Genomic DNA, 25,292 nt, shown 5'->3' on the forward strand with positions numbered 1-25,292 from the left:
TTTTATATGGAAATCTGCTTCAAATCAAATATGTCAGGACATACACTGCCCGGCCAATAAAAAGGTCACCCCCTGGATTTAACTAAGCAAATAGGTAAGAGCCTCCCATTGGATAATTACTGTATGGGTGATTGTGTTTCAGCTGGCAACAAGTTAGAGCATTTCCACATGCACAACGTGAAGGGAACTCAAGGGATTGGGACTAAAAAGCTGTGTAGCCGTAAGAAAAGCACTTGTCAGTGAGGCTAATCGGAAAAAGCGGCTTCAATTTGCTAGGGAGCTTAAAGATTGGACTCTGGAGCAATGGAAGAAGGTCATGTGGTCTGATCCAGATTGACCCTGTTCCAGAGTGATGGGCGCATCAGGGTAAGAAGAGAGGCGGCTGAAGTGATGCACCCATCATGACTATACCTACTGTACAAGCCTGTGGGGACAGTGCTATGATCTGGGGTTGCTGCAGTTGGTCTGGTCTAGGTTCAGCAACGTTATTTGCCCAAAGAATGAGGTCAGCTGACTACCTGAATATACTGAATGACCAGGTCATTCCATCAATGGATTTTTTTGGGCCAGGCAGTGTAGTTGTGTTTCATGTTTTTTCAATTTAGTTTTATGAAAGAGTATTCTTCTTCGCACATGTGCAGCTTCTTTGTTTCGTGTCTTTGTTGTTTTTGAAATGAATCCTAGCAGTGTGTGGTTGTCATACTGCTCACTGAGGCCTTGTGCTGTGTGAGTGAGCGTTTTGAGGGATTATGGTTCAAAGGGGGCTACGCAGAACTTGTACAGACAGAATTTACTGCTTTTCAAATGGCATCTCATAAACCCATCCTATACCCTGGCGTCACCCCTTTATGCCTCGGGTTAACATCGTAGCTCCCCACTGCTGAGCTGTGCTTGGTAGAGCCAAGATGCTCAACCCTGTCATATTCTACAATCACAACATAATTCATTACATGTGATGAATAAACTAAAGTGATGGTGACTATTTTTATGAAACACCAAATTCATGAACACCAGCATGATAAACACAGAAGAACTGAAAGAAGAGAACAAGGCAGCCAAAGAAGAAAAACAGAAGTTCAAGAGCTGACATAAGAGTGGGGGAACGACCGAGTGTGGGTGAAGGGGAGTGAGATTTACAAGAGTTGAGTCAACTAGGGTGGTCCCTAGCTGCATGCTCAGATGGGAGGCATATCAACACCACACAACAGCAGAAAACCTCCAAGTCATCCCAATCTTTTAACTCAGAGCCATCCAACACCTTCCCGCTACTCACACCCTATGTGAGGTCTGGCAAGAGGATCTCTGGCCATGAAGACAGCGGCCTGAGAGCATAAATAAATGTGTTTTAATCACATTCAAAACACTTCACAGCTGTTTGTTTTTTGCTGATTCAGGTCTCTCCCTTTTGTTTGCAAAAGCATAAAACTGTTTAAACAGTCAGTTTGAATTTAATGACAGGTTTTGATGTGTACATACTTGGAAAGATTTGATTGATTTGATCCAGAAATATTCCAAGAGTTATCAAGTCAGAGCTCATTAATGTTCCCTCCAACTCTTGTTTCCCTGGCTTGGGTCTCCAGCACCTGTCAGCTTTTTTATTAGCACTGAAGGCAGGACTGGATACAGAGCAGCAGGGTGGAGCGGTTATAAGGGGAGGAGAAGCAAGGAAGTGGGAGGAGAACAGGAAAGGGGGATATTTGTGATATTTATTGGCTGAAGGCTGGGACATGGTGCAGCACACAGCACACCGTTGTATGGCAATCCCCCTTTCTTTCATCCAGTGCAGGGCAACTGCCTTCAAGGATGTTGTTTTTAAGGTATCCTCCATCTTAGATAAAAACAATAATTATTCATAAAGGCACAGCTTAAAAGCTTAAACTATGACTCCAATCATCATTCTTTAAATCAGCATGTGGGAATAGGCAAAACATTTGGACCAGATATAATACTGCCTTTTTTGTATAACAGTACATTTTTTTACTCCTCTTCAAATTCAAAGATATACAACATTCAGGTTTATGAAGAAAAGAAAGATTCTGGTTAAAAACTAAAAAATGTGTATTATGTCCTGTTACATGCATTATTATTATTATTATTGTTATTTATTTTTTGTCCTTATTGGTTTATCCCACTCTCTGGTCTTTTCCAGACTTTCTTCTGTTGTTTTAGAGAAGGAATAGAAAGAATATCAAACCAACCTCAAATAAAAGCAGCAGGCCAACTTCTGATAACCCTCTGCTATGTTAAGACTTCAGATGCTGGTCAGAGTTGGAGTGACGTGACGGATTTGATTTCACTGACTCATTTGATGAAATCAAAGACCATGAGCCACGTTTGCTGTCGGGCCATGGTCTTCAAACAGAGAGTGAAAGATTGATCATACCAGTTCATGCTTGTGTTTCTTGCTCTGGCTACCCCACATGCACTTTCCCTGTATGGTGACGAAAAGGGCAAAGCATGGCAATTTGGAAGGTTGCTTGAAAATGAGTCGCTTGAATGTCAAATGACAGAGTTTGGGACGATGGGGGTGAATCAGAATCAGAAATACTTTATTTATCCCAAACTGGGAAAAAATGTCATTGCAGCTGCGAAATACAAAAAGAAGCATAACAAATAATTAGAACTAAAAATGAGTAAAAATTAGAAATATACAAATGTCAAGGTGTGCATTTTATGTACAGTTCACAAGAGAGGCTATGGAGCAGTGAGTTGTCTGCCAGCCAGAGGGAAATTATTGTAAAGTGTTATTGCAGTGGGCACGAATGTTCTCCTGCATCTGTCCTTGTGACAGCGGCGCTGGAGCAGTCTGTTGGAGTAGGAGCTCCGATGTCCTTCCAGCAGCAGGTAGAGAGGGAGGGTGGGGTTATCCATGATGGACAACAGTTTGTTCAAAGTCCTCCTCTCCACCACAGCCTCAACCAGCCAGCCAGTTTGATGCCAACGACAGAGCCAGCTTTCTGAATTAGTTTTTTAAGCCTGTTGGTGTCACCGGCCCTGATGCTGCCCCCCCAGCAGACGGCAGCAAAGAAGAGTGCACTAGCAACAACAGGCTGGTAGAAGATCTCCAACATCTTGCTGCACACGTTGAAGGATCTCAGCCTCCTCAGGAAAGAGTCGGCTCATCCCATTCTTGTACACAGCATCAGTGTTGGCCCTCCAGTTCAGTCCGTTTTCTAGATGCACTCCCAGGTGCTTTTAATCCTCCACCACAGCCACATCCTCTCCCAGAATGCACAGGGGCAGTGGAGACGTCCTCTTCCTTCCAGTGACCATCTCTGTGGTCTTGGCCACATTCAGAAGAAGATGGTTTCTTTCAGTCCACTCCACAAAATCCTCCACCAGCGCTCTGTACTCCTCCTCCCGTCCATCTCTTATACACCCTACCACTGCAGAGTCATCTGAAAATTTCTGCAGGTGGCATGACTCTGAGTTGTATTTAAAGTCAGTGGTGTATAAGGTGAACAGGAAGGGAGACAGCATGGTCCCCTGTGGGGCTCCTGTACTACCAACCACCACATCAGACAGAACACTGCCCAGCCGGACATACTGTGGCCTGTCTGTTAGGTAGTTGGCAATCCAGGAGATGGTGGACGCGTCTACCCTCATAGCCTGCAGCTTGTCACTCAGTAGCCGTGGCTGGATCGTGTTGAATGCACTGGAGAAATCAAAGAAGGTGATTCTCACAGTGCATCCCGACCCATCCAGGTACGAGTGAGCACGCTGCAGCAAGTAGATAATGGCATGGTCTACCCCCAAGCGAGGTTGGTAGGCAAATTGCAGAGGGTCAAGAAATGATCTCACCTGCGGTCTGAGATGGGACAAGACCAGTCTCTCCAGCACCTTCATCACATGCGATGTGAGAGCTACTGGCCGATAGTCATTGAGCCCAGGACGTCTTCCACAGCTCCGGGATGGTTTCCAGGAACAGGCTCAGGTTGAACATGTGTTGAAGAACAGGAGACAGCTGGCTGGCGCAAGTCTTCAGAACCCAGGGGCTGATGCCGTCCGGGCCTGCAGATTTGCCTTCCTGTAGTATCCCCAGCTGTCTCCTCATCTGGCCTGTAGTCACAGTGAGGAGGGGGAGGGGGTTTGATGTCTCAGTAGCAGGGAGGCACATCAGAGGTAGAGTTCAGGGTGCTGAGCAGGGGGGGATAGTGGGGGGCTGGTCAGAGGCAAGGAGAGCAGTGGGTGGATGTTGAAGCCCGGATGAGTGGTGCAGGTGAGGTGTGAAGTAGAGGAGACAGCAGCAGGGGGCGGAGAGCTGAACCTATTGAAGAAGGTGTTCAGCTCGTTAGTCCTTTCCAGGGTGCCCAAGGTCAGTCTATCTCTCCCCTTGAACCCCATGATGGGCTTCATTCCAGTCCGCATCCTTGCTATTGTTCTGCTGGAGCTTGGCCTCCAGCTTCTTCCTGTATGCATCCCCGCTCTTTCTCAGCTTGTCCCTAAGGTCGTGCTGGATGCTACTCAACAGTGGTTTGTTCCCAGACTTGAAAGCGTAATCTACTGCAATGCACGCACTAAGGGAGGTAATCGAGAGGAAGACGTCAGGCATACTGGAGGAGTGGATTTTTCCAAGCTAAGTGGTGTTGGAAATCTTTTATAAACAGATGGAGGCTTTCAATGAAGTATTGTGTCGTTTCCAGATCAAGATGACATTGGAGGGGGGGAATCAAGCCAGAACCAAATCAAGTGGCTGCTCTTCACCCAACCGAGCGATACATCCGAAAGATCAAAATTAGGAGTGTACAGTATGTGAATAAATCTAGACAAAATCCAACTGCATGGAGCAATCCCTGGATTATTAACTGTGGTCCCAGTGGTTACTCAGACCTAGCTTACAGTGGTGAGGTTTTTTTGCATGTCTTGTGGAATGTGGACTGAAGAAGGACAATGAGCAGATTGACAGATTGAGATCTATGGCTACAGTGGTTTCAATTTGGCTAAATCACAGATGAGTTTTATTTTACTCATATAAGGCCTTAAAATACCCTGTAGTGTAATACTATTGCACTGAAATCCCATTCATTACTTCTAAATGTAAAATGTGTTGTATCAGGGTAGCAGAAAATGATCATGCCTCTGTCTAAACTAATAACCAAAAAAATGTTAGTTTGGCTTATTTGAAGCAAATTTATCCGCATGTTTCTTGTTGTTCTGTTTGTATCTTAATGCTTTATTGCACTTATTGTGAGTCACTTCGGATGAAAGCGTCAGCTAAATGAAATGTAATGTATTAAATATTATCTATCAAAGCAATAATTACTTACATCAACTAAAATGGTCTTGTTCTTTGTTTTATTTCAGCTGTTTCAACTTTAAAAATGATGTATGATATAGTACTTACATTTTCTACTTAATTGGTGTCAGTTATTCAAGAATAAAACATACATTTTGACAAACCAAAGGTCTTATGAGAGGTTTGTTTTAAATGTTTCTGAATAATAAGGTAAAGGGATTTCTTTTGACTGGAAAACCAAACAGCATAAAACCTCTTCCTTGTTTCAATCGAAGAGAGAAGTGAGTCATTAATACATCACTAATATATGAAACGTTTGGTTTCTTTTCTGTCAGTATAAGTGTAATCGTAAAAGATGGTTGTAACTTCCGACAACAATGATATATGCAGTCTCCAACATTTGCAGTTAGTCGTTTTACAGCGAGGTTCCTAAAACATAATTTGTTAAAAGTCGACCTTTTTTCACCATGTTATCAAAGTCTGACCAAAACTTGCTGATATTTCTACCAGTAAATTATTCCCCAACTGATTTTGCTCCAACCATGGAAGTGAAGGGTCTTTTCTTTACAGTAACCTTTACACCTCATAATCTTCTTTGATTTAATGAGTCACCTATATCAGTTTAAATAAACGCCACATCACTCGTTTGTTAAACGTTAAATAGTTGAATAAGTTTCCTGTAAAACTGAATAATAATAAACTCCATATGTATCACTTCCATATGAAATGTAACACGCTCTTATTGACTTTTTTCCTGTAGCTTGTATTACTTGAGGTCATTAGACAAAGTCATTGCTGCAATTTAACAACATTGTACCAATGCAGAGAGCGATGCGTCCCTGGTGTGTGCAGAGGTTGGGTGGTTTGGCAGAGATTACACTGTGCTATAGTTCAGCAGGGAATGAAAATGAAAACTGGCTCGTGCTTTTGCATCAAACACAGATTAGGTCCCCCCCTATTATAAGCAATATTTAAGTTATTTTTGGGGGGCTTTTTGCATTTAATCGGATAGGACAGTGGAGAGTGACAGGAAAGTGAGAGAGAGTCGGGGTGGGATCCGGAAAGGACCACGGGTCGGGAATCGAACCCGGGTCGCCGGCGTGCGGTGCAGGTGCCCCAGCCAGTTGCGCCACGGCTGGGGCCTATTATAAGCAATATTTGATCTCAATGCGACAAACTTGGTTTCATAAAGACTGAAAAAAAGAAAAAAAAAGTGACGTCTTAATTTGAATCAACCACGCTTTCTCCTCCTATATATTTTTCATTGATTGTTGTCGTTGATTTGAATAGGAAAAGACCTGCTAACTTAAACATACAGTTCTCTTACACCATGCACAATGTTCTAATGTTATGGTGCAGGAGATGAGAATTTAAATGTGAAAGAGTCAGCTGCTGTTTTAGACTCTGGTGTGGGTGGGAGGTGGACAAGTGGAAATAAGGAATTAACTTATCCTGTCTGGCTGACCTTTTTTTCATCATTTACTTTTAATAAGAGTGGCAATTCAAATGTCGTTGTCCATTTTGGCATATTTTCATGGGAGTAGGTCTTAGTGAAACATTGACTGACAAAGCCTTTGTACAAATGTACTGTAAGGCCAGAACTAATGTCAAGAAATAAACAGATTCATTCTTTTTTTTTCTTAGGAACATCCTACTCACTTTGCCTTTAAGTCGTTCTTGTATTTGCCATTTTATATGATTAACCACTGTTATAGGATTGTGACATTTATTCAGCAAAAGCTCATATTGGTAATTTGTCAAACATGTTCTTAAAGTTTATGTTTACACAACTATATTGAAACCATGAAATGCATACTGGTCTTTTCTTCTGTTTACCCTTCTTTTGTTAACTGAGAGAATGGAAGGGAAGAAGGAAATGAGTCTCCTCTTATCACCAAACAGACCAAACTGGGATTTGAGCATGAGGGTCAGGTTGTGCATAAAAGCTCCTCCCCTATTCACAGACTTGAACCACCCAGCCTGAAAATAAAAGGAAAAGGCAAACTTGGATAATCCTGGAATAGAAAGCTGCACTTCTTCTTTTATTAGTTGTGTGATTTTTCGCAACCATGGGCAACAAACCCTCACGTCAAAAAGAACTACTGAAAAAAAAGGAAACTATCTTCCATTCTCAGAAGAAAAAGGTGTACAGGATTCCTGCTCTCTTCTACAATAGAGATGAAAACATTTTAATGGCATTTGCAGAAAAGAGGAAGACTGAAAAAGATTCCCACACAAAGGCGTTGGTAATGAAGAAAGGAAAGGTGACGAAGGATGAAAATCATGAAGTGACAGTCGAGGTAATTATGCCAAGCAACCGTTACACTGGTATCTCAATTGTGAAGATACAGTATATGTTCAACACTCATCCATGCTATGTTCATTATTTTTAACCCTTGGGTGAAATCTCTTTTAGTGGTCAGAGGAGGAAACGGTGATCAAGAAACACCGTCTTGGATACTGTCCTGGATACCGTCCTATGAACCCGTGCCCTCTTTATGAGAAGACCACCAAAACACTCTTCCTGTTTTTCATCCTTGTGAAAGGCGAAGAGCAGTGGCAGATAGATCATAACACCAACAAAGCTCGTCTCTGCTATGTTAAGACTACTGATGCTGGTCAGAGTTGGAGTGACGTTACGGATTTGACTGACTCATTTCATGAAATCAAAACCTGGGCCACGTTTGCTGTCGGGCCAGGGCATGGTTTTCAAACAGAGAGTGGAAGATTGATCGTCCCAGTTTATGCTTATGTTTATAGCTCTGGTACAAAGGCACTGGGAAAACATTCAACCTCACATGCAATCTCCCTGTATAGTGACGACAAGGGCAAAACATGGCAATTTGGCAAGATGTTTGCCAATGAAAATGACTTACTTGAATGTCAAATGGCAGAGTTTATCGACGTTGGGGGTGAAAGCGTAATCTACTGCAATGCACGCACTAAGGGATGTTACCGAGAGGAATACGTCAGTCATAATGGAGGAGTGGATTTTTCCATGCTGAGCGGTGTTAGAAATCTTGTAGAAACAGGTGCTAAAGGCTGTCAAGGAAGTGTTGTCTCAATTCCAGATCAAGATGACATTGGAGGGGAGGATTCACGTCAGAACCAAAACAAGTGGCTGCTTTTCACCCACCCGATCGATACATCCGAAAGATCAACATTAGGAGTTTATGTGAATAAATCTCCACAAAACCCAACTGCATGGAGCATTCCCTGGATTATTAACTGTGGTCCCAGTGGTTACTCAGACCTAGCTTACATTGGTGAGGGTTTTTTTGCATGTCTTATGGAATGTGGACTGAAGAAGGACAATGAGCAGATTGCCTTTGAGATCTATAGCTACAGTGGTTTCAAGCACGCCAAAACTTGTCTATTTGGCTAAATCACAGATGAGTTTTATTTTACTCATATAAGGCCTTAAAATACCCTGTAGTGTAATACTATTGCACTGAAATCCCATTCATTACTTCTGAATGTAAAATGTGTTGTATCAGGGTAGCAGAAAATGATCATGCCTCTGTCTAAACTAATAACCCAAAAAATGTTAGTTTGGCTTATTTGAAGCAAATTTATCCGCATGTTTCTTGTTGTTCTGTTTGTATCTTAATGCTTTATTGCACTTATTGTGAGTCACTTCGGATGAAAGCGTCAGCTAAATGAAATGTAATGTATTAAATATTATCTATCAAAGCAATAATTACTTGCATCAACTAAAATGGTCTTGTTCTTTGTTTTATTTCAGCTGTTTCAACTTTAAAAATGATGTATGATATAGTACTTACATTTTCTACTTAATTGGTGTCAGTTATTCAAGAATAAAACATACATTTTGACAAACAAAAGGTCTTATGAGAGGTTTGTTTTAAATGTTTCTGAATAATAAGGTAAAGGGATTTCTTTTGACTGGAAAACCAAACAGCATAAAACCTCTTCCTTGTTTTTGCATTTGCATTTAGTACTTTCACAGCGAGGTTCCTAAAACATTATTATCATTTGTTAAAAGTCGACCTTTTTTCACCATGTAATCAAAGTCTGACCAAAACTTGCTGCTATTTCTACCAATAAATTATTCACCAACTTTGATTCTGCTCCAACCATGGAAGTGAAGGCTCTTTTCTTTACAGTAACCTTTACACCTCATCATTTTCTTTGATTTAATGAGTCACCTATATCAGTTTAAATAAATGCCACATAACTCATTTGTTAAACATTAAATAGTTATAGGCAATATTTGATCTCAATGGGACAAACTTGGTTTCACAAAGACTGTAAAAAGAAAAAAAGTGACGCCTTAATTTGAATCAACCACGCTTTCTCCTGCTATATATTTTTCATTGATTGTTTGTCCTTGATTTGAATGGAGAAAGACCTGCTAACTTAAACATACAGTTCTCTTACACCATGCACAATGTTATAATGTTATGGTGCAGGAGATGAGAATTTAAATGTGAAAGAGTCAGCTGCTGATTTAGACTCTGGTGTGGGTGGGAGGTGGACAAGTGGAATTAACTGATCCTGTCTGACTGACCTTTTTGTCATCATTTACTTTTAATAAGAGTGGCAATTCAAAGGTCGTTGTCCATTTTGGCATAGTTTCATTGGAGTAGGTCTTAATGAAACATAGTTTTGTTTCGGCACGAGCTTGGTCGCTTGCCTGTTACCTTTTTGTTGGTGCTGTGTTCAAGATATTTGTAGTGTTTTCTTTGATGTGTGCTTTTGATCCTCTAGTGGATCATGCATTCAATTAATAAACAGTAAGTTAGGAAAACAACTATGTTATAGTTGTTTTGTGATCAATAAACATCTGTAACTCTGTTCAGAAATATAAAAAATATGTACGTACCTGCAAGATAAAGGACTCTTTTTTTGTCCTTCTTTATTGCCTGATCTTTAGGCATTGTCTTGAAGAAGTGCCCAGTAGCAAAACAATGACTGTATGATATAGTGAGTTGGTAGCCAGACAACAAATAAATAAGCCACTGTTATGGACGCATGAATAAAGCACCTGCATGCTAATCTGACACTTCAGAAGTCTGCCTGAACAAAAATATGCCTCTATGGCATGTGGGTAGGCTTTTGAGGAATGGATATCTCAAGGGGACCACCTTTGAAGAGGATGCCAAACCTGGTTACTATTTAATGAATGTTGATGGCAAGGTTGTTTAGTCTAAAAGTCGTAAGCTAGTTGAGGGGGATGAGAGGTCAGCTTTTCTGCAAAATGACCAAAATATTCCCCTTTTGTTAACCTGCCTTCCCTCTCCATCGGCAATGAGATCTTGCGGTAAATGATTGAGAACTATTGAATTTTGGTGAAACAAGGCTTTTGTAGCCTTTAAAGGACAAGTTAAGTTACCCAGGAAACTGAGAGATGAACTACATGTGTTGTTCATCATCTCACGTGACGCCGCTTAGCCAATTGCGTAGTGTAACAAGCATTGCGACTCCAGTCAGGGAGGAGATACACACACACACACAAAGAAGAGAGAAACAAGGGACTCTTTGTTGCCAGTAAATTAAACATATATATAAGTGAGTTGTGATTTTAATAAATTATATTGGTTAAACAAATTATTCCTTTACGATAGAAGTAGACTCACTCTTTTCTTATTTTGCTATTCAAGTATGTTGCCAAAGCCTTTTTAATAACAGAAATGTGAATGAATGAAGAGCTCACTGGTAGCACTGCTGTTTATGTCTTCATCATACAGTCCATCTTACACTTTATGACCTTATTGTGACACTCTGTGGAGATGTAAGGTTTTATTTTTCAAATAGGTATACAGGGCTGACATGCTGGCATGTGCACTTTAATTGAATTAAATGCAGAAATAGCCAAGAGTGCCAGGAAATGGAAACTGCTCCCTCAAGTGTTATCTTCTGGGAAGCAGCATTTTGCAGATAAACCACACCACACCTAGACCAGCAATTACTGTACTTCCTGGAAGAGATGTCCTCCATACAGTACATTTAACCGGGGTTTTTCTGAAGTAGATAAAAGTAACTGTGTACAATTGTACATCCTTGTATTTTTAGCTGTAAAAACATGTTTGGATGTGCTTAAATTAAATGGCCTTGTACCTTCACATGTTTTAGGAATACTTGAAAATAGAAGCAATCGTATTGTTATAAGTTGTTGTAATGAGCAAGGATTTTCTTTTTTTGCATTGATGGGATTGGGCAATGCAGGATATTAACAATCGTTACACTGCAGATTATTTCTAACCTGTAATTTACTGCTTGTTCTTAACAGTAAGGATATCTCACCACAGTTCCAATTATTAGACACAGAGACATAAAGCCTTTAGACATAAAGTCAGTCCCTCACTGATTTACAAATAACTATTAACACCTTGCATGTATAAACATAATAGATGTATATATGTTGAACAGACAGAAAAAATTGTGATGACACATCTATGCATGTCTAAAATACTGAATAATGTATGTGTATTTTTTTAAGGGTTTGTTTCACTGTTAAGACATTCAAAATAGCCTACTTGACTAAATATCAGGTTTTCGACCTGAACCCAATTTACTAAAAGAAAGGGCATTTTCTACTGCTCAAATTTCAACAAAACAAAACAAGCAGCACCGATTAAATACAGAGCAGTTTGACACCTGATGTGCAGCTACACAGCTTCATGTGCCTTATTTAGGCTGCAGATGAGATATAATTATTGTTATTGAAGCTGGACCTCTTTTAAACTAAATGTGGAGGAAATCATTCACTTAAACAGAAAATTAATAAACAACCAGGGCCGGTGAGATTAATTGTAGGCTACACATGGTGAGGTCTTTTGTGATCTCTTGTGGTCATATCATATTTTCCATCCACAGCAAAACATCAATCGATGTCATCCGAATTAGACAAAGTCCCTTTGCCGACAAGTACTACGTTTTTACGCAAATTCAAGGCTTATCAGAAAAGACCTGAACATTGGGGTTGCTATTGGCTACAATAAAACTGTTGTTATATTTTCCATATTTGCATACCACCTTTGGACTTTTTATACGTTTACTATTTTTCATAATATTTATTTTTTAAATGTACATTATAATGTTTAAGATCAGTGTTGTGTTTGCCCAAAAATGAACCAGCTGTAAAGCCAAGTCTTTTGTTGTGTGAAATTATTTTTAAGGACATGGAGTATTTTTGCCCATTTGAGTTTGTTTTTTTATTTCGAGCACATCTTTCAGTTTATTTTTTGTAATAATAAAAGTGGCATTTGTAATACAGTCAAGAAAGGTACAATTGTGTATGTAACAATATTAGTTGATAGTGTCTATAATGATACAATTGCTCAGACTTTGTAAATGTAATAACGTTTTATTTAAAATATGTAAGGACTGTACAATAGCTTTATGAAAAACAGATAAACAATATAGTTGGAGGCCTGTTTGCATGCCATCTTTAAAATCGGAATTTATTTGAAATGTACCATGGATTTATTCTCAGGCTGCGAGGAAGGATATTCAGAAGACAGGCAGGCATCCCAACATTAAAATAAATTAGACGATACTTTGATGATCCCAGTGGGAAAATTGGAAAGCTGCGAAACAGGGTAGGTGGGTATCATTCCGTGCAGGGGGGTTTGGAGCCAGTTTGGAGCCAGAGATGGGACAGCAGCGCAGCGTCCCGGGTCGAAATGTTCAAAAGTTATACACGAGGGGAAATTCTTGGAGAGGAGCGAGGAGAGTGCAGGTATGACGCTGCTAACAGGTGGGATGTTGGGTCTCGTGTGGGGACTAAATCCACTTCCTAAACCCAGATCTTGGTACAAATCCTGACCCTGGAAACAAGAGCTCATCCGGTGCGTCCCGAGGAGAGGAAACACGGGGCTGCTCTCCTTTACCCTGGGGTCCTTCATTGTCCCTAAATTAAAATGTGGCCTCTTGAAACGTTTCCTCCGCCGAAGAAAACTCCCATTTTCAAACATGTCTGCCGACATGGGATCCAGGGTCCAGTAATTCCCCTTACCAGGATTCCCAGGCTCCCGGGGCATTTTGACAAAGCAGTCATTCAGAGACAAGTTGTGACGGATGGAGTTCTGCCATGCGGGAAACCTCTCCCGATAATACGCAAAGCGCTGGCTGATAAAATCGCATATCTCACTCAGGGTGAGTCTCTTTTTCGGACTCTGGAGGATGGCCATGGTGATGAGAGCAATGTAAGAGTATGGGGGCTTCACCGGGGCGGATCTCTTTCCCGGACTATTCTGCAGCCGGTCTGCAGAGTCTTCCTCCTCACGAGCTCCAGGAGTGAGGGATGATACACTTTGCTCAAAATTATGGTTGCTCGTATTGATCACAGAACAATCTCCGTTCTTCACTTCATTACTCCCGTCAGTCTGTCGCTCCACGTCAATGTCCGGCTCCTCCATGAGTTTGCTGTCTGAGGTCATGGTCCGGAGGTCCGGTGGCACCTCGGCCCCGACAGGCACTGATCTCGCATGTCTGGACAGAACAGGCTCAGACCCACTTCTCAACTTTCATTCACAAGAAAAGCTGCGCATCTGACCAGACTCTTCAGCCTCCTACTCTAAACTTTCTTCTCCTCCGCCTCCTCCTCTGGCAAGAAGTCTGTCTTCATCAAAACAAGAGCAGACACATACGTGACAAGGGAGCTCTAAAGATTTAAACTAAATAATACTTTGTAGGTTAACGAATATTGTATTCTGATAGGGCAATTACAAGGATTATCTTTGGATCATAAAGATGTCAAAGTCGTTTTATACACGCATTATCAGATGCTGCTCTGGATTCTCTTGTATTTTTCTTTCTGATACAGTTTAATTTCAACTTTAATTTATTATCCCAAGTGGGCAATGTGTTTTGCAGCTTGCAGGCATGTGACAACCAAACCACACAGACTAAAAGATGAGATAAACATTTACAACATCTGCACATGAAATAACAACAAACATGCACACTCACACCACAGTGTTCATCAAGGGACAGCATTACATAAGTCCTGGGGTACATCAAGCCATCACCACACAGTCACGAGACGTTAACATGACCTCTATTGACTTATCCTGAACATTCAACAAGGATTTTTCACGCACATCAAAACCATAGATGGCAGGTGTTGAGCAGAAAGTAAGCAATCAAGAAATAAACAAATAAACATTGCACATATTGCACACTGCAAGGCTGTAATGTTCACTCTTTTATTGCACCTTTGTGACGTTTCTAGCGCAACTGATCCTCATTTTGCAATAAATAAGAAAAACATTGCCGTGTGCAAGCATATTTTTTCATGTCATTATGACCATTTAACAGTTTGATGGCATGAGAAATAAAACATTTAGGGTACACAACGCCTTTATTCCTCTAAATCTCCATTTGTTGTTTAACTGAGAACAGCGCAGCTGCATACATTACTCCCTTTACACTTAATTAATTTCAGTCCATATCAGATGTTGTATTGTATTGTTGTACATGTATGTGTATATAGATATTCTGGCTCACACATTTGTCAGTGTTTCCTGTTGATATTGAAGTTACCACAGCAGGTGATACTGTTAAGATTTAAATATGCTGAAGTTAAAAATAAAGTAACCACAATCATTTTATTTAACACTCTTCTGTCTTTATGTTTTTGGCTTACACAGCGCTCATTTCCTCCGGTATTTCTCATAGCAACATTCCTATTGATGGTTTGGCAAATGGTCACAGAGGCAACTGGCTGTTTCAAATAAGAGGACGACGTAATGCGTTTTGAAATAATAGCTGCACTGTATCAATCCATGTGAGGCCACCCACTTGGCAAACGACCTACACTGCAGGGTGGGCTGAGGAAGCTGTGGGAATTCTCGTTAATGAACAATTATTCCTTTTACCTCTTGTTTAATATGATATTTATCCATCTGAAATAAGGGATTTATACAAAGAGCAGTCCATATAATATACATACAAAGAACCAGGAAACAAATGAGATGTTTCATACAACATTTAATACAGATCCGAATCCATGCAACACATGCAAGAACGTTGTATTTTTCTTTTAACAAAAAGCAGCAACACTATGGAAATCAGTGCATCAATAAAACCGGCAAAAACCCAAACAAACAAAAGAGGAAAAAACTAGCATAAATAGAAACGATGACAAAGAAAATAAAGACCTTAAGTTAAATAGTGTCTCACATGCTACAACGAGGTTAGAAGGTAGCAAAAATAGAATCAGTGAAATAAAGATGGAAGTGTGGATGTCTTTTATTTTTAAGAGATGTCTTTACTGTTGTATACAGCATATAGAGCAGCAATAGAGACAAAGGGACTTGTCTCTTTTGCCTGAGGTGCAGCCTTACAGCAGGGAAACTCATTTAAATACAGAGTCAAATAAGACGCTGCATGCTGCTCTACTCTGATGCATTCCCATCTGTGGTTAATTCTAGTTGACAAAAGTGTTGTCTTGCACTGCTGGGTGCAAATGTGTACAGAGCTTTGTCACATGTGGATATAAAAACCTTTGCTCTGTGTAACGTGTCCTAGGTGCTTTGTTTCCGCTGAGCTGTGGTCAGCCTCACAAAGTTTCCACACTTCAGGCAGCAGGAGTTGGAGTTGCCCTCTTTCCTAGGGATATGCCAGCAGTAGACACAGCGCACTCTGTACTTCTTATACCTTAGAGAGTGAAGAAAAAAAATACAGCCAAATTAAACTCTGTTTTCCATTGGTATTTATCTATGACATGTATAAGTATCCCAGTTTATTGTCAATCAAGGATCACGGTAACACTGATTTATGCAGGCTAAAAGTAAACAAGGCAATCCACATTTAACTATCAGATGATTAATATGGCCATCATGCCATTTATACACTTTAAATGTACCACTGTAAGTACTCTTTTATAGTTTCACAATTTAAACCAATTAAACAGTGCTGTATGACAATGGTCTGCTGTCAAGTGGTCTTAATCTTGGTATTAAACTTTAGACTAATAACAACAACAATCTATCTTCATGTTCTATTCATTATTGACATCAATTTTACAGCCTTAAAAAAAAAGTTTTACAGTAAAAATCTGAATGTCTGTTTAAAAATCGACACTAAATACCATTAAATTGTAATGCGGCATACATTCAACAGTGTTGATATGAGCTACCTTATTCCACAGGCATTGCAGAGTGGGGTCCCGTCCTCTGCATCCCTCCACATCGGGGTCTTCCTGGTGCAGCACGATGCACAGACTTTCCCCTCTTGTAAAACAAAAAGAAAACATCTCTTTAGTTAATGTAAGCCTACTTTTTTAACTGTGTGTATGTGTACACAATACATAAAGGAAGTGCTTGTTGTACGACTAATTGTTTTCTAAAAATAAAAAATCTATTTCAGAAAAAATGTACAGGGAAAATAAATGTTATATTCGAGTTATTCAAGAAACTATTTGGAGCCTAAAATTGTATTAGGACGCTTTTCCTGAGGAATTCTGTAAAGTCAAGATTTGATGCGTTGGCGTCGTCTAGTGGAGAAAATAGGAATTTTACTCACTGGAACCACTGCTCATCCAGGAACTCTCATCAGAGCTGCTGGTTTTAAGGGATATCTGTGACCGTGTCCTCAGCCTCCGTTTTTTCTCACTCTTGCGTAGCTCCTTGCTGCAGCAAAAACTAATAAATAAATAAATATCAAAGTGTTTGACTAAACTTGGTCATAACTATTTTGTAAGTGCCATTGTAAACATGTAATGAATGTGACACTACCTGTACTTTGAAGTTATGAGGAGCCGACTTTGTTCCCTGTTGTCGTCCAGCTCTGTGGCAATCCTGAACGTCACTCCCTGAAAGTCCGGGTCTTGTATATTAGCACTTCTTTTGGGATTAAGTTGTTTTCTCTGAGTCTTGGTTCTCCACTGCTGGGTAGATGTAGCAGCACTTTCCTCCTTCTGCACAGACCTGTGTTCTGGTTTTAATGTTGCAGAAGGTGAGGGGATGGTTTCTCCATTAAAACTTGAGGTTTGTAGTTGTGCAATCTGAGGGTATTTCCCCTCTATGTTAGCATGTCTAAGTTCTGGTTTAAATGCTGGGATTTTGTCACCTTGTTTTGCAAATGACTGACACCTATCTGCATTGCTAAATGAAAGTGATGCTGATTGTGAAGAAGGCAGGACGGAGCTCAGAGGAGGCAGATGGGTGTCAAGGTTTGCATTGTGGTCTAGTGTTAGTGCTGGCTTTGACATAGCTGCACTTGCATCTTCATTTGAGTTAAAGGTCAGCTGGGCATTTCGGCATGCATAGGGATCAGTGAAGGGGTGATACAAATGATTGTTTTCAGAAGAAAAACAATCACTGAATACTGAAGTGTCTGGTTTTTCAGCAATCTGTGACTGAAGACAGCGGCCCATATTGCAGTCTTTCACACAGCCCTGTGGGATTTCTTGTCTCCCATAGATTAGAAGAGATGATCTTAAAGTGCATTCCACACTCAAACAGTCCCCTCCGATTCCCTGATCTGTTACATCTGGTGCTGCAGTCGACAATTCGTCTTTTGAATGGTCCAATTTTGTGTTACATGGTACTGGTTTTGGGTCTGACTCCTCCGCATCTTTTTGATGCAAAAGCCTCTCACACTGCAGATTGATTAGGCTAAGTACTTTCAGGGGCTGTTGCATTTCAGATGTGGCTCAACCAAATTTGTGACATTGTTGCTGTGACTCTCCTCCTTCACTTTTTTCACATGGTTATAGGTGGACATGCAAGACAAACTGTGCTGGCAGGAACTATTAAAGATTTGAAAAGAATGTGCTTCCTCTTTCTCTTTTTTAACTTTAAAAGAATCTTGCCTAGAAGTGTCATGTAGCCACATAGAGGGTGAATTGATGTCCAGGAAACTGTTGTGGATGGGGGAGGCTATCTTTGAAACTTCTTGGAAAAGGTAGACGAGTGCTGAGGTGGAGGCCTCATGTTCAATTGTGATCTGGTTTCCCTGGATGAAGGCAGCTTGTGTCCTTGGTATTGTGCTCATTTTGAGACAGTGTCTGTATATCATAAAAACAAACAACTGTTAGATCAGTACTTCACAATCAAACTTTCAAGGGACTGATTGGCAAGGTACATAAATAGCTCGCTACACAATATTTTTGGTGGACATTAATAATTGCTTCATATTAAAACTGCACAATTAAAAAATGGGGACCACTATATAAGAGGCTAAATTAAATATAAAGGATTAGCACAACTTAAAATAATACATTAACTGGGCTCAGGGACGTGCACAGGTACGGGCTAATTTTGCCCGGGCAATGGCCCGTTTGCCCTTTTTGGCTGACCTGCCCTTCTGGAGAGAGAGAGAGTTTTTTATTTTTTCTGTTGTGGCCGAATCAACATGATAAACCCACAATTAGTATTGTATCCTCTCGCTGCGGGAAACACATTGTCAGGGCTGTCATCTGCCCCCAGTCACGTGACTTTGTGTACAATCTGACAGAGTAAAGGAAAGCCCTCCGAGTCCGGCCTCATACCGCTAAAGTGATCATACCAAATGCCTGCTTGGATTTGGTGGCCAATCCCTGGGTCAATCTGTCCCCGGAAATGTCCCCGTTTTCAAATATGCTTTAAAAACCCATAGCAAGGTGAAATAGAATTATAACAAAGTTGACGTTTCAATGGCGTGGTGCTTGTTCGCAGCAATACAATTAGTGTAGCCTTAGCGTTAGCAGCTTTATTCTTCTACTTCTTACGTGATTGCCCGCGAAATTCGGAATGAATAACTCGTTTCAGTGTGAAATAATTCGACACAGTGTGACCACAAAAGTGTTTTAAACCAGGTACGTTTTTATTATTTATGTTCTATATCGCTAAGTGTGTGATTACACATTTTACGTTTTAAACATATAATATTTATTATAGTGTAGGCTATTGGTGCCGATGCGTTAAGACACGCCTCTAGTGTCGGATTTTGGAAAATTCGAGACTTTACTTCCTCTTGACACCGTCGGTTATTTACAAAAACACCTAAATATTCGTCTTTTCATCTGCTCTGTAAACCCGCTCACGCTCGCTCTCTTCTCTTGATCGCCCTCTCACAAAGGGAGAACACTTCACTGTCCCGCTTCATTGTAGGATTTCTGCCATGTCTCTACCACTTTAGTTTGACCATCTCTGTTATTAAGTTATGGAATACTAAATAAATAAGTAATTCGATACCTTACCGTCATACAGAATGATAAGAATAAAGCGTATTGAACTGGTTTCATTAATTAGTGAGTTTTAAGGTAATTACTTAGAAGCCCTTTTCCAGTTGAGAGCAATAGCCCCTCCAAATGTCTGTGCACGTCCCTGACTGAGCTGTATTTATGTCTATATCCGTAGCTCCTAAAATGGATTGCTACACAAAATAACGGTGTAAGAAAAACCAGTGAAAACACAAGATTAGGCAATTGCAGTGTTTAACACTAATTGACAATAAGACTAAAAAAAACATGAACTTTAGAATATTTTCCTTGAAAAGGTTTAACTAGGCCGAAATTAAAAGTATTTTCTGGCCAATATTCAGCCATTGGCATCGTTTAATCTAAAGGCCTAACAATACCGAGCTGTTTTCGAAAATATAATTGACATGGAGCCGCCTGTATCAGGAAAGAGACATTTTAATCAAAATGTAACACATTTAACTCACCTGTTTGAAAACGTCGAACTTTCCTTGTATTTTAAAAGAGTTCTAGAACACAAAATGTATCCTTTTCGTTCTAGAATTTCAAAGATATTCGCGCTTTTTGTGGTGTTCGAATGTCGCGAGCGCAGACGCCGGTCCGATGGATATTTTAAATATATATTCAAGATTCAAAGAAATAAACACTGCGAATCACTTCAACTGACTGGGCCGGGATTTTTGGACCACATGAGGAGTTACGCAGGTGTTTTTGGTTTTCTAGATTACACCAGCTGAGTAATAAAACAAGAGTTCCAGTTTTACTTGGTAGCTCTTGCAAAGCACTTTTGCATCAACATAAATGCTCGTTCAGATGCTTTCTGGGTAAAGATGGACATTTTATCACCAAGGACAGCTTGCTTTTTATGCAGTGAACTAAGTTTGGCTTAACGTTTGGAATGTTTGTCTTCTTTCAGTCCTGGTAGTAAGTAGAGGCAGCTTTGTAATGACAGTGTAGTTAAAAAAATAACTTTTAAAAAACATTTTATTGCACAACTTTAAATATTGGTAATTCAAAGACATGATAAACAGTTGACTTACATTTGTGCGTAAGGCCAAGTACAGTAGACTTAACAAGTGAAAAGGTAGATTTGGAAAACTCAATCCATGGTAACATAAAGCCCACATGCTTCAAAACTCATATCCACCTTTATGCTGCTCTGGTAAAGAGCAAAGCTGAACAAGATCAACCAATCAAACCTTAATTACTTGCACCTGGGGAAGTGCTTTGAGAAGCATTCACCATCTTTAAAGCCTTATTGTTTTGCTATTATAGTGAATACTATGTAAGTTTCAACAGTCTTACTCTTAAGCTGCAGGTTTTTTTAATTAGAAATACACTATATTAGATAATATGGCTTATTCTTCTTTCTGGCTTGAGTAGCATGCAGAAGAAATCATGATGTTTAGGACTTCAGGTGAGCTAAATTCAGCGGGTAGTTACTGATAAGCTATCAAAACACCTACAAAACTTGGTACAAGATGGAAATTAAGTGTAATGCGTCAGTGAAACAGTGTGAAAATGATGGACCGACAGAAATGACTAAGAACATCATCTTGTCTTACTTGTGCGTATATGAACTCTAACAAGGAATGTACCATTAAGCAGCATGAACTGTTAAAATAAAATGTCTCTGAAATTGTCCGATGTTGTAACAAAGAACAGTTTGTGAGATTGAATGGTGTCTTGATACTGGCCTGAGAACAAAAATTCACGTTAATAAATATATAGTCAGTTAATCTATCACAGTTTTTTTGTGGAAGTAACCATTAATTTCCCCTTCAGTGAGATTCAAAGTGTCTGACTATACTGATGTCAACTAAAGGCCTGTACTGTCATTGGGTAACTGTGGAATTTGTCAGTCTGCAAGAGGTCTCAGGAGTTGCTACGGATCTCTTTATAGTCACCCCCTCACTCAACCAGCACACATGCTGTCTAGCTTGCAGCGCCACGCTCTCAGTTTTCTCCAGCTTTAATCATATGCTCCACTTCTCAATGAGGTTTGGGAACATGGCCGTCCACATAAAAGTTCCTGGTGACTTTGGGCAAGGTGAGCTCTATGCCCTCAAGCTCATGAGTGAGAATGATCTGGCATCCTAATCGGGAGTTCTCCTGAAGCATGGGGGCCATGTCCAGCATGTCATCCTCTCTAGAGAACAAAGAGATATGTCAATATTAACAGTGATCTCTCTTTCACTCATCACAAATATTTGTTGAAATTGAGAAATTGTGGTTCAGAAAGTTATCATTTGCAGCAGACCCACCGCTCATCAGGTTCTGGCAGTTTGTCAAAATGAGGAGCATTCACATATACGTGACATGTTGAGCAGGCCAGCGATGCCTCACAGGCTCCTAAAAGAAATATAAACAAAAATAATATAAGTGTAATAATATCTTCAAATCATGAATTACTTTAACCATATATATTCTCACCTTCCAATTCAATTCCATGCCTCTGAGCCAGATACATGACGTTATCTCCCACCTTGGCCTTAACTGGGATCCTCTGACCAGACCGGTCTATATACACCACGTTAACCCTAAACAGTAGGAAGTTCAAAATAATTTAGACCTACTGGCAAGGGTTAAATGATGTCACCCTTTGAATGTTTAAAAGGACAGTAAAGAAACAACAGTACTCCAGTGGAACGTACTAAAAAAGCCTTTCTGTTACGAAAAAATCCCACAACTGTAGTCCTTGGCTCTACAGTGAATACGACTAATTCATACACGTCGTTTTCCTTAAACTATATTACATTTCTACTAAACTGCTATTCATCAATGCTGCCATTTTTATAAACAAATGTAGGTAAACAAAGCAGTTCAACACTCGAAGTTGCAGAGAGAGAAGGCAAACATGTGCATCTATGATCCGGTACAGAAAGATACTGGATTCTGCAGCAGATTGAAAAACTCTGTCAATAAATAAGTGATTAGAGTCCTTCTGCTCAGAATGTAGTCCAAAAATAAAATGCAAATGAAGCATGACTCAGCAAGCTTCAATCTTTTCCCTGATAATTTAAGTAACCTCTACTAACTAGAACTTCACAATTTTAACGTTTGATAGTAGTAGCGGGCAAAATAAATAAATCACGTGTGCATTAACTAATAAAACCTTGTTAACTCACACATCCTCCGGGTCCTCAGCATTCGAGCTCCCTTCCTCATTGTGGTTCAAAGCTGTAAAAAACAAATCAAAAAGGAAAAACAGGACTTGAGTGTTTCTGCTGTCATTGGCAATCTCAGCTTTTCCTGGCGGTACCGGATGTGGACATTGTTTTACTTGTTGCATGAAGTTTCACAACCCAATCTGGACATTTTAAAGTTACACAAGTGTTATTGAGTGAACTTTCGACTCTAGTAACTGGTGATTTCCATCGACCACCAGCGAGCCAAACTGGGCATAAACACTTGAAAAATGTGAAAAATGAGATAACTTATCACCACTTATTCAGACTTATCGTTATCAAATAGGCAGAGAGAAGAACCTGCCTTTGACTGAGGCTAAATGTTAGCAAACTGCACCACTCACCTATACTTGTCTGCAAGTGTCGATTTATGGTCCGAAAGCTGTCGAAGGAACCAGTCCTTTGTAATTTACCCACACTGTTCACACAGCTCTTTAACCTGTAAAAGGGACATTTGCTACAGTCTGGGATAGATCTAGAAAGTCTCAAAGTCAGTCCCATGCTGGAGCGGACTGCAGCGGAGGCCGCCATGATTCTGTTTTGGTCACATGACCGAAAGCGGCCAATAAGAAAAGAGCGCTGGAGGAGCGACGACTTGACTGTCAAATACTGTTCTGACAACAGAGGGCGCTGTTGCTTCAAGCGTACAGGCAACGGGTGAGACATACGTTTAGTTTTGAGGTAGTAGGAACAATCATCCATATATTTAAATAACAATGAACGGTAATACAACAAATATTAGAAATAAAAACATAAAATAGAAACAATATGGTGACTGATTTCCGACAAACATTACATAACAAAATCATGTGGTAAAAAAACCAAGAGTGCAAAAAGAGACAAAACAGGTACCATTAAGATTGCTTTCTTATTTATTTTTAATTTATTTCTGAAGATGGTTTCAGTCATAAATGCTGATGATCTTGCATATTTTCGTATTCAAGGTTTGTCATCTCATTGTTGCTGGGTTTTTTTTCTTACTCAACATTAGCATACTGCATTTAGTGCCATGGTCCTGTTTATTTTCACTTTCAGCTTGGACCGGGCTATGTCTTTCAAAGTTATGCCATGGTTAAGGAAGCAAGCAGGTCTGCATAATTCAAAGAATCAGAATACAATACAATTTTCAGATTTCCACAAAGTCCTATTCCGTGTTATGCTTCAAACTATGCAATGCTACACAACAGTGAATGCATGCTGTGCCATGTTTGTGTTTACCCTAGAGGAAGACAAAGCTAGATAACACATCTATGGAGGCTGGCAGCAGAAAACTGTTTTGTTTGACTGTCCACTGGTGTGTAAAAAGAGAGAACTGATGTTATGACTAGAGGCAGGTGAAGAAATCCGGTGCTCAGTTTTCTCTCTTGCTCTGTCCCCTTCTGTCCTTGACATCCCCTTGGAGAGAATGGAAGTTATCCTAGCAGAAAAGTAAACTCTAAACCACATATTCCCTTTACAGAGTTGTAAAACCTCAGAGGAGCATTGTGTTGATATTTGAGACGTGATATATAGGCTTTAGTACCCTCTTGTAAAGTACTACCGCACCGTATATTTTAAAAATATTTTCTTATCCTTCGTTCGGTGTCTCATAATGATCTATGCTTTAGGGATTAAGTCAATCTTAACGTGCATTATGGGATAATACTGTATATAATATCTGGATCTGGCTGCAAAGGTTCTTTCTACCATAAAAATTAAATGGGGCACTTTCATGTCTAGTTTTTTATTTTATAGGGAGGTTATAGGTTCTGGGAGTCAACTCACTGGCATATAGATTATTCTATTTTATCTACTCTAAATCCATATAATGAAACACTGTTACACTTTTATATATGCTCTCTCTCACTTGCACACCTGCACATGATAAGTGTCCAGGGACAGTTTACCTGTGTGTCCGTGAAGTCTTTGTATTTAGAGCACTTACTATATCATGGCCCTATAGTCTTGGTATGGTGCAGGTGTGTTTGTGTGTGTGTAAGTGTGTGTGTAGGGGTGTGGTGGGTGGAGGTTGTTATACGCTTGACTTGAATATGAAGTGGCCCCTAGCCGTTCCTTCAGATTACTCTCTTTGTTCCCCAAAGACTACAGTATATGCAGTACAATAACTCAAACACCTCTGCATGCACACTCATACTTCCTTAAGCCCCTTACAATATTATGTTTTTTAAGACAGAAATGCATATGCAACACACACACACACACACACACACACACACACACACACACACACTCACACACACACACACACACACACACACACACACACACACACACACACACACACACACACACACACACACACACACACACACACTTCTCCAACATACAGTATATAGCTCAACCAGAGGCCGTGGTCAGCAGCATGTGTGGACAATTTTGCAGTGATAGAGCGTTCCATCTGAATCTCTCCAGAGTACAACATGTGTAAGTGTATCGCTTTGTTCCGGTGTATGTTTCCAAGGACACACAGCATGGAAAAACACAACATTTCCCAGCATTCCTCTGGGTGCCGTTCAATCACTCCCATCCCATCCCATCCCATTTTTTCTTTTTTTTTTAACTTATAAACAATTTAAAGCTTGCCTATTACAACAGAATTGAGGAACTCATATTATTATTGTACTCATATTGTATTTTTGAGGAACTTGCAAAATGCTGTGTTTGAGAAGTTTGAGAAAAACTAAACAAAAAACGAATTACATGATGTATTTTGGGA

General features: G+C 40.0%; 4 protein-coding genes and 1 pseudogene across 4 annotated transcripts; 2 read left to right on the plus strand and 3 right to left on the minus strand.

The window, feature by feature from the left end:
* Positions 1 to 352: 352 nt before the first annotated feature.
* LOC134864431 (sialidase-3-like) lies at positions 353 to 4,955 on the plus strand (annotated as a pseudogene).
* Positions 4,956 to 6,966: 2,011 nt separating this feature from the next.
* LOC134864035 (sialidase-3-like) lies at positions 6,967 to 9,322 on the plus strand. The gene is made up of 2 exons (XM_063882771.1): positions 6,967 to 7,536; positions 7,653 to 9,322. Exons 1-2 carry the CDS (start codon positions 7,306 to 7,308, stop codon positions 8,619 to 8,621), a joined length of 1,200 nt encoding a protein of 399 aa, XP_063738841.1. The 5' UTR covers positions 6,967 to 7,305; the 3' UTR covers positions 8,622 to 9,322.
* A 3,247-nt stretch (positions 9,323 to 12,569) lies between these two features.
* LOC134864871 (forkhead box protein D2-like) lies at positions 12,570 to 13,827 on the minus strand. Its single transcript, XM_063884175.1, has one exon. It carries the CDS (start codon positions 13,639 to 13,641, stop codon positions 12,739 to 12,741), a length of 903 nt encoding a protein of 300 aa, XP_063740245.1. The 5' UTR covers positions 13,642 to 13,827; the 3' UTR covers positions 12,570 to 12,738.
* A 1,348-nt stretch (positions 13,828 to 15,175) lies between these two features.
* On the minus strand, positions 15,176 to 20,276 carry zglp1 (zinc finger GATA like protein 1). Its single transcript, XM_063884659.1, has 5 exons — positions 19,856 to 20,276; positions 16,942 to 18,215; positions 16,730 to 16,836; positions 16,344 to 16,437; positions 15,176 to 15,862 (listed from the first exon to the last, which is right to left on the minus strand). The coding sequence occupies exons 2-5, from the start codon at positions 17,847 to 17,849 to the stop codon at positions 15,730 to 15,732; spliced, it is 1,242 nt and encodes a 413-aa protein (XP_063740729.1). The 5' UTR covers positions 17,850 to 18,215; positions 19,856 to 20,276; the 3' UTR covers positions 15,176 to 15,729.
* A 78-nt stretch (positions 20,277 to 20,354) lies between these two features.
* fdx2 (ferredoxin 2) lies at positions 20,355 to 23,124 on the minus strand. Its single transcript, XM_063884660.1, has 5 exons — positions 22,921 to 23,124; positions 22,517 to 22,568; positions 21,822 to 21,928; positions 21,653 to 21,740; positions 20,355 to 21,537 (listed from the first exon to the last, which is right to left on the minus strand). The coding sequence occupies exons 1-5, from the start codon at positions 23,105 to 23,107 to the stop codon at positions 21,381 to 21,383; spliced, it is 591 nt and encodes a 196-aa protein (XP_063740730.1). The 5' UTR covers positions 23,108 to 23,124; the 3' UTR covers positions 20,355 to 21,380.
* Between the last annotated feature and the right edge of the window lie 2,168 nt (positions 23,125 to 25,292).

The sequence above is a fragment of the Eleginops maclovinus genome, chromosome 5 (assembly GCF_036324505.1).
Source record: "Eleginops maclovinus isolate JMC-PN-2008 ecotype Puerto Natales chromosome 5, JC_Emac_rtc_rv5, whole genome shotgun sequence".
NCBI classification, from domain to species: domain Eukaryota; kingdom Metazoa; phylum Chordata; class Actinopteri; order Perciformes; family Eleginopidae; genus Eleginops; species Eleginops maclovinus.

Excerpts from the sequence above, each read along its gene's own strand:
- LOC134864035 (XM_063882771.1), top strand. The coding sequence starts at position 7,306 with ATGGGCAACAAACCCTCACGTCAAAAAGAACTACTGAAAAAAAAGGAA. Across the intron at positions 7,537-7,652 it reads ATCATGAAGTGACAGTCGAG|TGGTCAGAGGAGGAAACGGT; the intron begins GTAATTATGCCA and ends AATCTCTTTTAG.
- LOC134864871 (XM_063884175.1), bottom strand. The coding sequence starts at position 13,641 with ATGACCTCAGACAGCAAACTCATGGAGGAGCCGGACATTGACGTGGAG.
- zglp1 (XM_063884659.1), bottom strand. The coding sequence starts at position 17,849 with ATGCAACAGCCCCTGAAAGTACTTAGCCTAATCAATCTGCAGTGTGAG. Across the intron at positions 16,438-16,729 it reads CTGGATGAGCAGTGGTTCCA|AGGGGAAAGTCTGTGCATCG; the intron begins GTGAGTAAAATT and ends TTGTTTTACAAG. Across the intron at positions 15,863-16,343 it reads TGCAATGCCTGTGGAATAAG|GTATAAGAAGTACAGAGTGC; the intron begins GTAGCTCATATC and ends TCACTCTCTAAG.
- fdx2 (XM_063884660.1), bottom strand. The coding sequence starts at position 23,107 with ATGGCGGCCTCCGCTGCAGTCCGCTCCAGCATGGGACTGACTTTGAGA. Across the intron at positions 21,929-22,516 it reads GCTGAGGACCCGGAGGATGT|GGTTAACGTGGTGTATATAG; the intron begins GTGAGTTAACAA and ends CCTACTGTTTAG. Across the intron at positions 21,741-21,821 it reads GCATGGAATTGAATTGGAAG|GAGCCTGTGAGGCATCGCTG; the intron begins GTGAGAATATAT and ends TATTTCTTTTAG.